General features: G+C 41.1%; 1 protein-coding gene across 2 annotated transcripts in view; it reads right to left on the minus strand.

Moving 5' to 3' along the window:
* LOC138165357 (RING finger protein 11) overlaps positions 1-12287 on the minus strand; it is a 78376-nt gene extending 66089 nt beyond the window's left edge. Inside the window, exon 1 of one of the 2 annotated variants that reach the window (XR_011169345.1) lies at positions 12120-12275. Coding sequence is in view for 1 of the 2 variants with exons in the window: in XM_069093606.1 (XP_068949707.1) it covers positions 12120-12242 (123 nt within the window). In the remaining variant the exon portion in view is untranslated. Of the gene's footprint in view, positions 1-12119 lie in introns of both variants that reach the window. The other variant, XM_069093606.1, reaches the window with a different exon arrangement.
* Positions 12288-12356: the final 69 nt, after the last annotated feature.

A 12356-nucleotide genomic window follows, 5' to 3' on the forward strand; every position in this document is an offset into this window, starting at 1 on the left:
AGGGGCTGTAGAGACGCCCGCCTAATAGCTCTGGCAGCTGTGAAAACCCCAGCAATTTGGGACAAAGCTCTCCCCTCTGCAAGCAGAGTTCTACTGTGGCAAAGAGCTCAAAAGTCAAGTAACTGAGTGGCAACATGAGCAAACAAAGGAAGCAAAGCAAGCATAGCAATCCAGCTTTAAAATCCCTTTTTGGGGACAAACTATTACAATGGAGGGGAAGAACAGGAAGGCAAAAGGGAATGGGTTAATCTTACTCTCACTGAATTTGGCTTCGGGAGGGAATAACATACACACTAAATTGGGTATCTTGCCCTACAGGAGAGTAGGAGGGAAGGGGATAAGAGGGGGGGGGGCAGGCTGGGGGGGAGGGTAGTTAGAAGCACACATTTTTGAAAAGGGACAGGGTCAAAGTAGAGAACAGAACAAGTGGGGGGCAGGATAGGATGGAGGGAAATATAGTCAGTCTTTCACAACATATCCACTATGGAAATGTTTTGTGTAACTACACATGTACAACCTATATTGAATTGCTTATCTCCCCAGTAAGGGTGGGTGACGAGGGAAGAAGGGAAAGAATCTGGAATTCAAAGTTTTAAAATAAAATGTTTAAAAATATATATTATTATTATTTACATGCAACTGAGAAATAAGATATATAGGCACTGGGGTATGGAGATACATCTTGCCTTACAAGAAAGTCGGAGGGTGATGGGAGAGGATATAGGAAAGAGCAGATTGATGGAGGGGGTATACAGTGAGACTGCTGTTTTGGGGTGGTGTGTAGGGGAAAGACGGGGAGAAAATTTGTAACTCACAATCTTGTGGAAATGAATGATGTAAACTAAAAATAAACACATAATTTAATTTTTTTTTAATTTTCAGTTCCAAATTCTCTCCCTTTCTCATCCCCTCCCCTCCCCATTGTAATGGCTAGATACAGAACCTATTTTATACACATACGTATATACATACATAGTATGTAATATAGTGTCAAGCAAAATATATTTCCATACTAGCTATGCTTAAAAAGTTAAACAGATAGAAAAGAAAGGAAGGAAAAAAATATGCTTCACTCTGTCCATCAGTTCTCTGTCTGGAGGTGGATAACATTTTCTATCATGAATCCTTTCGAGTTGTAGAAAATTACTGTATTGATCAGAGTTACTCAGTCTTTTGAAGCTGATTATCTTTATAATACTGCTTTTGTATATGTTGTTCTTCTGGTTCTGCTCATTTCACTTTGTATCATTTCAATATGAGTCTTCCCAGGTTTTTCTGAAACCATCCCCTTCATTATTTCTTATAGAATAATTGTACTGTATCACATTCATATACCATAACTTGTTCAGTCATTCCCCAATTAATGGGCATTCTTTGCCACCACAGAAAGAGTTGCTATAAATAATCTTGTACATAAATCCTTTTCCTTTTTTCCATCTCCCTGGGGAACAGACCGCTAGCCTTTTTTTGGGCATAGTTCCAAATTGTTCTCCAGAATGGTTGGACTTGTTCACAGCTCCACCAACAACGCATTAGTGTGCCTATTTTCCCACAAACCTTCCAGTATTCATCATTTTCCTTTTCTCTCATTTTAGACAATTAGATGGGTGTGAAATGGTACCTCAGAGTTCTTTTAATTTGAATTTCTTTTACTGTAAGTGACTTTAGAGTCTTTTAGTTTCTCTAAGTACACCATCATATCCATCTGTAAAAATTCTGTTTCCTCATTTCTATGATTATTCTTTGAATTTCTTTTTCTTGTCTTACTGCTATAGTAAGAATTTTTAGAACAATATTAAATAATAATGGTGACAATGAACATCTTTGCTTCCATCTTGATCTTACTGGAAAGGCTTCTAGTGTATCCCCATTACAGATAAAGTTTGCCTATAGTTTTATATAGATGCTCATCATTTCAGTGCATTTTAGTTGACTGCCCTCCCTTCCCCTCCCCTCCCCCCCCCAGAATGCTCTCTTACCCTCATCTCTGCTTTCTAGCTTCTATTAAGGCCCACATAAAATCTCATCTTCTACAAGAAGCTTTTCTTAACATGCCTTAATTTTGGTGCCTTTCCTCTGCTCAACATCTCCAGTTCATTGCACACACATGTTGTTTGTCCCTAGCTGCTTGACTGCTGTCTCTCCCGTTAAGACTGTGAGCTCCCTGAGAATCAGGACTGTCTTTTGCCATTCTTTGTATCCCTAGCACTTAGCAGAGTGCCTGCCCCATAGTGGTCACTTAATAAATGTTTATCAGCTGACGGACTCCTGTTGACATTCTCACTCCCCTGTCAAGGCCCAACTCAAAGGCTACATCACATCGGAACAATCAGGTAGAAGGGGTTACTCCTCTACCCAATCTCACACCATCCATTCCCCTTCGACATGTATAATTTGGGTTGTCAGTAAACGTTTCTTAAGCATTTACTTTGCACATAAGAACTGTGCTAAGGAAGACAAAGAAAGGCAAAAGGCAGTCTCCACTCCCAAAGAGCTCACAGACAGAACAGAAACCAGGCAAACCGCTAGGTACAGAGAAGACATATACAGCACAAACTGCAGAGAACTGAGATTAAGAAGAGTGGGAAAGGCTTCTTACAGAAGGGCAATTTTAGCTAAGATTTCTAGGCAGCCAGGAGGCTAACTCCAATGAAGATTTAGGAAAATCTTCCCAATACCTAAAAATCTTTCTAAGTGAAATGGGCTTACCTTAGAAGAAAGTTCTCCACTACTGGAGATCTTGCTGTAGAAGCTGGACTACTAGTAAGTGTGCGCAGTAGAGCTCAGTATGGGTTGGACTAGATGGCCTGTGAATTCTATGATTCTGAAAGGGGTAAGGAAGTCACGAAAGGAACCGAGGGAAGAGGTAGTATGATTAGATCTATGCATCAGGAGGGGCAGCCAGGTGGCACTGTAAATAAGAGGGCCCAGCCCGGAGTCAAGAAGACCTGGGTTCAAATCCAGTCTCAGACTCTTACTAGGTGTGTGACCCTGGGCAAATCACTAAACCCTGTTTGCCTCAGTTTCCTCATCTGGAAAATGAGCGGGAAAAGGAAATGGTAAACCAGTATCTTTGTCAAGAAAACCTCAAAGGGAGTCAAGAAGAGTCTGACTGAAAATAACTCAACAATAATGCATGAGGAAGATTAGGCTGATTCCTGTTGTATGGATTATATATGAAAGACAGGGAAATGGAAAGACCTGTAGGAAGCTGGATTATCTCTAAAGTATCTTTCTGATTTGCCATTTTCTATTCATGTCCTTCCTTGCAAGTAAAAGTGAACATTCCAAACAATGTTGCTCCAAAGCAAATTCTCTAGCACTCTTTCGTTTTCACCCTAGGGGACAAAAATAACACCATTCATAGTCTTAAATTCTCCCCTTTGTCTAAATTCAAATCAACAATATTATGAAAAGGAAAGTGCCCTCAAAATTTGTCCCTCCAACTCCAAGCTCACTTTAAAATCTTGTTTTGCCTTAGTCTTTCAGTGAAATGCTTCTCTATGGTGAATACATCTTACACTCCTCCTCCTTTGGCATCCTGTCCCTGGTATCTATCTTGCCCCAATTCTCAAACCAATCTCTCTCAGGTAATCAAAGAGGCAACTACCAAAATCATCTTCTTTCTCGGGACACAGTTTTAAAGATTCCATCCAACCAAGTCACCAAGACCCATAGAACCAACCCCCTTTCATAGAAGACATGAAGCAAGATTTGAACCAAGCGTTGAAAATGAGTATAATTTGGAGAGGTGAGAGAAAGGAGGAAGGGGAATCCAGGGACAAAGTCAGAAGCAGGAATGACCTCAGTGAATTTGGGGGGCAGTTAGGAGACTAACTTGACTGGAATAGGGTAAATAATGGGAAATTTGGAAATAATGACTTCATTTATACCATATAATGAAATATTAAACTTCTATAGTATTTTTAAATGGTTCAATTAACAGAAAATTGATTTACAAACTTCTTTCAAGAAAATGTATTGGTCTAAAGTCAGGAGGAGGCCCTCAGTTCTAAATCCTAGCTCTGCTACTATCTTTATGACCTCAGGCAAGTCATAGTTAGGTTATAAAAGTTTTAAAAGTCAAACAGAGGATTTTATATTTGATCCTGGAGGTAAAAGGGTACCACTTGAATTTACTGAATAGGCCATAAGATACCATACTGGAAAGTGGTAATCTTTTAATAGTAATAGCTAGCATGTATATAGTACTGTAAGGTTTATAAGGTGTTTTGTAAACATTTTATCCTCAAAACAACTCTGGGAGGTAGGTACCTCCATTTTACAGATGTGAAAACTAAGGCAGAGAGAGGTTAAGTGACTTACCCAAGGTGACACAACCAGTAAGTGAAGGCAGGCTTTGAACTAAGATCTTCCTGATTCCAAATTCGGTGCCTCATCTAGTGTACAAGCAGCTGGTCCTTCATTTTACAGATAATTATAATGGCTAATATTTTCCAGTGCTAAAGTTTCATATATATTATCTTGTTTGGGTCTCACAATGAGCCTATAAAGTAAGTACTTTTAATCTTTCCATTTTATAAGTGAAGAAAAAGGGGCCCAGAGAAGATAAGCAACTATGTGTGTCCTTCCTGCTCCACCCCAAACTAAGGCTTCCAGGCTCTCTAACTTCTGGGCTCTTTCCATAGCACCACTTTCAGAGGAACTTCCTGCCAAAGTACTCCAATTCACAGCTCACCACTCTCATCCTAAGCTTCTCTAGGGCAGGGGCTGTCTTTGCTTTTGCATTTGTATCTGCAGGAGTGTGCTTGGCACAAAATAAGAACTTAAACTCTTTTTTCTCTCTCTTTTTTCTACCTCTTCCAACACCCTTCCTCCTGAGTGGTTTTCTTCACACTTAGATACAGTAATTAATACTATTGTTTAATTTGGCATTAAGCTCTCTACTCCCTTTTCTTCACCCAGAAGCCTATTGTTTTTATCACCATTCATCCATTTCCAAATTCCAATGCTAGATTACTCCAGTGTACTTTCTTCACTTCTGTCTGCAAGCTGCCACACTCCAAGAGCTCAAGAAGCAATTAGTGCAAACTGACTAGGTCCACAGCCAATCTGTTACCTTACCTCAACTGGGCTACACCAGTCATCCTTCTGTTTACTAATCTCCTTATTTCATTCTTCATCTTCTCAATGGCACAAAGCAATACCCTAGGCTATAGATCTTGAGCTCTCTTTTCTACACCTTCAGTCCCCTCAATATCACACTCCACTGTCTTCCCTCTTTTGCTCCAGTCTCAGAGTAAGAGGTCTCTTCTCTTGGTCACTTTTACCAAAGAGTCAAACTGACTTTCTTGCTATTCCACACACATGACATTCCATTTCCAGTCTCTGGGTCTGTGTTCTCACTGTTCCTTATGCCTGGAATGAACCCCCTCATTACCTCTGCCTCCTGAAAATCTCTAGTTTACTTCAATGCTCTGGTCAAGGACCACTTTCTACACTGAGGTTCTTAACCTTTTTTGGGTCATGGATCCCTTCTGCACAGAAGAAGGAGACAGAAGGTAGTGCATAGGGAGCCATCAAGTCAGACAGTCTGACTGGAACCTAGAATACATGAGAGCAAGTAATGGGAAATAAGTCTAGAAAGACAAGTTCTGCCTCTTCCATTGGCTCCTTCACTGTGTGGTTCAGTATACCCCAAAGTCCTGTCCAAGACCCTATTTTCTTCTCTTGATGAGCAATCTCCTTATCGTCATGTAGATAACCTATATATCCAAGCCTCATTTCCCTCTTCAGCAACTACCACCCGAATGTCCCAAGAGCATCATAAACTCAAGATGTCCAAAACAAAACTCATTATTTTTATTCCCTAAAATCACCTTTCTTCCTGATTTCCTACATTCAGGCAGCTGGGTAAAGTAGTGGATCTGAAGTCAGGGAGATCTGAGTTCAAATCCTGCTTCAGACAATTATCTTTCCCAGTCTTAGTTTCCTCATCTATAAAATAGGGGTAATAAAAGCACCTCCCAAGGCTGTTATGAGAATCAAATGAGACAATACATGTAAGGTGCTTTATAAACCTTAAAGCATATATCAATGCTTATTATTATTCTTGATGACACCACATCCTTCCAGTGTCCTAGTTCTGCCACTCTCTACTTTTCACTGACTCTTCCTCCTCCCTCACCTCCTATACCAGTCATTTCCTGTATCTTGTTGGATCTTCACTCACGTAGCTACCACACTAGCTCAGGCCCTCACCACTCCTGGCCTAGACTATCACAACAGCCTCCTAACTGGTTTCCTAGCATCTTCTCCATCCGCCACACATCTACTGACATATTTCTAAGGCACAGGATTGACCATAAGAGCTCCTGACTCTCTACTGCCTCGAGGATGAAATCCAAATTCATCTATTTGGCATTTAAAGCCACTCACAATCTCTCTCTCAACTATCTTCCCAGGCTAATTATCCATTCTTCATTCCAGCCAAACTGGAATTTACTGTTTATTGCCTGTATGTGACATCCTTTCCCATCTCCAAGCCTTTTCATTTCACAGTCCCTGAGGCTGAAATGCTCTCCCCTTCTCACCCTCCCTTCCTGGAATCCTTAGCTCCCTTTAGGGGCCAGATCAGCTCTTCCTACAATAGACAATAACACAAAAGAGCTTTTCTGTTCCTCCAACTTGCTAGTGTTTTCCTCTCTTCATCATAACTAGTTTGTATACATCTCATACTTATTTGGGTGCACATTATATTTCTACCAAGTAGAATGTAAATTCTTTGATGGAGGTTATCATCCTGCGTTGTCTTTGTATCCCTGGCCCCTCGAACAATGCTGGACTATAGCAAGCGCTTAATAAATGCTGGTTAGATTGAAGTGAATTCAGGCCCGTGAGCAGCAAACAACTCTTTGTTCTTGACTTCTGGTACCCTACAGTCAGATCTAGAACAGCACCTCGACATACCCTAGAGGGAGAAAGCATCTTTCATCACTCAAAAATCAAAGGGGTGACAGGCAATGAAAGCAATGTTGTTTTAATATGACTGGAATAAACAATAACATCCCACTTATCCAGAAATCAGGCTTTCAACCACTTAGTCATCCAGAACAAAACCAGTAACACATCCAGCTGCCACAATAGCCCACAAGACTGTTCTATGCTTTCTGCCCAAACAAATGTGTATAAAATATGGCATCATATTAGAAGCAGGATGACACACTGACAGTAGCACTGAAGGGAAGAAGCACAAGTAACAATCAGAGAGTTTTTCAAGCTCAGCAATCTGAGCCCTCTCTCCTCCCCCTCATTCCTTTAGCAATAGGGGCACAACAGTGCCTATGGGCATCATTGTACTGCTCAGAGTACAATAACAAAATTCATTATGGATACACTGGGTCAAACAATATGACTGAGCTCCTATCATGCTTAAGACACTGTGGTAAATAAGCAGTATGAGGGGCGAGGGTAGGGGGAGGTAAGAGAAAAGCCAAAGACCCAGTAGAGCAGATAAGAGAGAAACTAAATGAGGCAATACATGAGTGTCAAATGACTAGAAGTCAGTAAGTACTGTTAGAACAAGATGAGAAAAGGTTTCATAAAGGAAGAGTGGGTGTCTTGAAGAAGAGGGAGGCTTATGGCATGCAGAAAAGGAGGTAGCAGGTGTTCTGGACATAAGAAACATTAAAAAAAAGTTGAATGAAGTAGGTTCATTCTCCTGTTTAATTAGCATGGAAAGGTTTAATATACTTGAGAAAAGATCCGAAAAAAGTTAACATGAAACTGATGACTAAAGGGGTAAATTTTGGTTAGTTGGATTTTTCGCTTATGGGGAATTCATCACTCCCTAAATATGCTGGCTAAAAGAGGCATCATATTACTATTTAAGCTCTGAATAATTATAGCCTTAATAAAAATATGCAAGCTTACTGGATACACTAGAGATCTGAAAGGGAAAAAGATTACCTTCAAAGACTTCTGCAGTGCAGAGATGTTAAAAAAATGTCCTTGAAGAAGGCTGAAGAAAGTCATAGTTTAAAACATTCAAAATGTGATGTTTTGTTATTTACTTAAAAAAGAAAATTCCTAAAAACATGGAGGATCATATGAACTCTCAGCAGAGTGGAAAGAACATTTTGTGCTGCAGAGACCTGGTTTTAAATTCTGCCAGCTGTTAACTGTGTGACCCTGGACAAGTCACTTCACCTCCATGGGCCTCAGTCTCTTCATCTGTAGAATGAGAGCACTGTAAGGTTAGATGGCTTCTGATGCCTTTTCTACCTCTAGGTATATGAACCTTATTTTTAAAAAGAGTTTTAAAAAAATTTTCCCCCCTGAGGTGGGGATGGGAGTTGGGAAGATGCTTCTAAATATAGTTTTAAAAAGGATCTTAAATTCCTTCACCATTGAAACCCTGTACCTAAATCTGGTGAACTCTGGACCGTTCAATTTTCTGAACAGTGGTTTGTTTGTTTTTTTTTCATTTTGGAGGGGGGAAGGCAGGGCAATTGGGGTTAAGTAACTTGCCCACGATCACACAGCTAGTAAGTGTTAAGTGTATGGGGTCAAATCTGAACTCAGGTCCTCTGGACTCCAGGGCCCGTGCTCTATTCACTGCCCCACCTAGCCACCCCCTGAAGAGTGTTTTTAAACCAAATTTTTTTCTTCTTCCTCCCACCATTATAAGCAATACAGTACTTGAAACAAACAAAAAAACCTTCCCTCTGATGTCCCAGAAGAAAGCTTAAAAATTTTTACTCAAGTCACATTAAGAAAGAGGAAGTATGATGTTGGGATTGGAGTCAGAAAAATGTGTAACACTTAAACCTTGTCACAAATCACATAATCTTTCTATAGATTAGATTATGAAACCTATATGGTCTTCCAGGTTGAGAGGATTATAGTTCTTTTACAAATCACGAAATGTTTAACATTTATTTATATTCCTTAAGAAAAACTGATTAAAGAACAAAAGGCAATGTTGTGATTGAACATAAATTCAAAGTTCTACTCCCCCAAGTTTTTATCTTCATTAAAGGACACAATAAGGCTGGGTGCTGCAGCAAAAACATAAGAGAATTTCTATTTCTAATGTACATCTGTCTCTGCTACAATCTTACAGGAACACAAACTAGTCAAAGAAATTTTTAGTAAATTTTAAATTACTGTAATGTTGCAAAATGCCAATGGGGAGATTGTAAATGTGCACAGGCAAATGCTCCAAGCACCATTTATTCCTTGATAAATATTCATTACCAAGCTCTCCTCCCAGTGACTGGGTACAACAAACCTTCCTGGAAATGCTTTCTTCCTTCAACTGATCTCATTGCACTTTAGAGCTTTACCATGACTAAAATATGAAATGAAAGAGAATCTCTGTTTAAATGTCCAGTCTCACCCTACTAGACTGCACAAAGTCCTGGAAGAGAGGAGATTCTTATTCACTACACTGTGTCTAAATAAATGTTTGTCAAATGAATGCATCATGTTTTGAGGTTGGAAGGAGAGGGGATGGGGCAGTTGTAGGTTTAAATATTCAGAAATTATCTATGGTCTTAGGAAAAAAAGAATTAAAAGAAAGAAAATACAATTATATGACCTAAAGCATTCAAAGCTTAGAAAATTCATGAGAATACAACTGAGATTTAATCTTTAGGTTGGTTTCCATAAAAGGTTAATAATATAAGATAAAAACAGAATTGTAAAATAGACATGGTTCTTATAAGATATACAACTACATTCATCTTCAAATAGACCACATAGCACAGGGGCAAGAGTGCCAGATGGATCTGGAAGTCAGAGGGTCTGGGTTCAAATACATACTCCACCACTTAACTACTTATGTAAAGTAGGGCAAGTCAATCCCCTCTGGGCCAGAGTTGTTTTTATTCTATCAAATGAAGGGGTTGAACTACATAACCTCTCCTATCCTTTTCCAGTTCTAAATCTATGACCCTATAATATTGACTGATTTTAAAGACTGTCTATCCTGCAAGCTTAAAAAAAATGGCACAGGGTTATTTTAGGTTATGTAAACATCAAATAATAAATGTATCGAAATTATGTTTTGCCTCAATGAGTTTAACGGAGGTAACAGTAAATTTTAGTAAGTTTATGCTACAGAGGACTTGGTGTATATGTACATTGTGTAACAGAAACAAAACTTAAAGGCCACATTCTAACTAATTCATATGGTGTAATACCATGTTAGTCTCTGCATGCTTGTCTACTCCCTGAAATAAAATAATTCCTACTTCATCTATCACTCATTCCTTAAGACATGACAAATCTAAATTAAAGATTTCCTGTAGTTTTGTGTTAATTATCTACCATTTCTTGAAAAAGAAAAAGACAGAGCTACCTCCCCTCTTTATTACATTAATAAAGGGGAAAAATCATTGTGAAAACGGGTGTTTCAAATCACCTGGAGTAATTAATCTGAGCAAATTTCTTACCCCTTATGGAAAAAAACAGACAAACATGGCTGACAGTGGTAAGTCCTAGGCTTCAACACTCTCTTGGTATATGACAATCATAAACAAGCCACAAAATCTCTGTGAGCCTCACTTTTCTCAAATGTAAAATGGGGATAACATCTGGATTCCTTGCATAACAGTGTTGAAAGATAAGTATGACAGATATGATTAATACATATATATTTGTATAGTTTTTTCTCTAAAAGAAACAGTCCTCTTTTTGAAACTATTGATATCAAAAGGTCTTCCAGTTGCCAACAAATTATCAATAGGTGGCTATCCACTGCATGGAGGCAAGTTCTTAATTCATTACTATTTAAGTTCCTTTAGAGAATGGTGTAGTAGTGGATAGAGCAAAGTCTGGGTCAAAAAAAGTTGAGTTCAAATTTCACTACAGACACTGAATGTCTACAGACCCTGAACCTCTCTGTGCCTGGGTTTCCTCATCTCTAAAATGAGGGATTGGACTTTGTGGCCTTGAATAGTCCCTGCTAACTCCAAATCTATGATCCTATGACTGTACTGCCTTTGTCCTTATATCCTCAGCACCTCAAACACTATAGGGCCTTAATAAATGTCTGTTGGTTAATTATTTCCTGCTGTGAGGAAGGTCCAAGGCTAAAGAAGGTGCTATTATTGATAACAAGCAAAATTTCAAGGGAGGTTTCATGGTTCAATGAAATTCTCACTGGCTTTGGGATTCCTACTGAGTAGAAATCATGAGAAATTTCACCCAGGGTCTTCATTTCCCTTAACAAAGAAGTCAACTCTAAGCCCTCAGTTACTAAAATACCAGAAAAATTCAGCATTTTGGAGGGGAAGTGGGGGCATTTCAAAGAAAAGTATACCTTAAAAACAAACCATGGAGCCCACACCGGCCTTGCTTTGCTTCACTCATTGTAATCTGGAAGGAGGAACACATTTGGGCCTAATGTTGAGAGACTTTCTAAAAGTCCTACCTTTTCTACAAAGGATGCCCAGGGAGCGTAAGGGTAAGGCTAAATGCTTAAAGCTTCAACACCTCCTACCTCCATGGCAAACAAAAGCAAACCTTAGGTTTTTCCGGTGTGAGAAGGCCACTGATTTAAACCCAGTCATGAGAAAAGAACAGCCCTAGACAGTGATGTCACCACATGAATCAACAAAGGAGGCACCCGGTCCGGCCAAAAGAACTAAACCCCCCACGGTTCAAAAGAAGGGATCCCCACCCACAATTCCCCCCACCCCACCCCCCAAGTCCGTGACTGAGCAATGTTGACATTTTTTAGAGCAAGATTAGGCAAGCTCAGGAGGCCTGGGCGGCCGGATTGGGACACTCGAGCCTGCTTCGCTCTCGCTTTCCTCCAAGGGGCTTTAAGTCTGCACCTGTAACGTCCACTCGCTAACCCTGGGAGCTTCGGAAGGAGGGGGCCTGCGGCTGCAGACCAAGGAAGGCCGGCCCCGGGCAGGCTTTTTCAAAGCGCTTCCGCACAGCCAGGCTCCCCCTCCAAGCGGGGGAGGGGGGCGTGGTGGGGGGCTCCGCGAAGTCCGCTCGGGACAAGCGCGGAGCGGGGGAGCAGCGGACTCGAGGAGGGGCTCTGCCAAGGTCTCGCTCCTCCCCCGGCCCCGCAGGAGGACGGTGGTGACAGCTGGGGCCTCGGGGACCCCGACCCCCGCACGGTCACTCCCCCCCTCCCCTACCTGATATGGCGGCGGCGGCTCCTGATCCGGCTCCGTGCCCTCCCCGAAGCTGGCCGGGTCCGACTGAGACTCGTGGAGCAGGGAGATGTCATCCGAGGTGGGGGACTTGAGGCAGTTCCCCATCTTCCGGGAGTGCGTGCGGGGGTGGGGGAGGGGCGTGCGGGGACCGAGGCGTGGGGCCCCTGGGGGGGCGCGGGGGCGGGGCCTGATCACGCACAGCGCGGTGACGCCACGACG

The sequence above is a fragment of the Petaurus breviceps genome, unplaced genomic scaffold, assembly GCF_028583685.1.
Source record: "Petaurus breviceps papuanus isolate PSGF00001 unplaced genomic scaffold, PetGlider_PUasm1.0 208, whole genome shotgun sequence".
NCBI classification, from domain to species: Eukaryota; Metazoa; Chordata; class Mammalia; order Diprotodontia; family Petauridae; genus Petaurus; species Petaurus breviceps.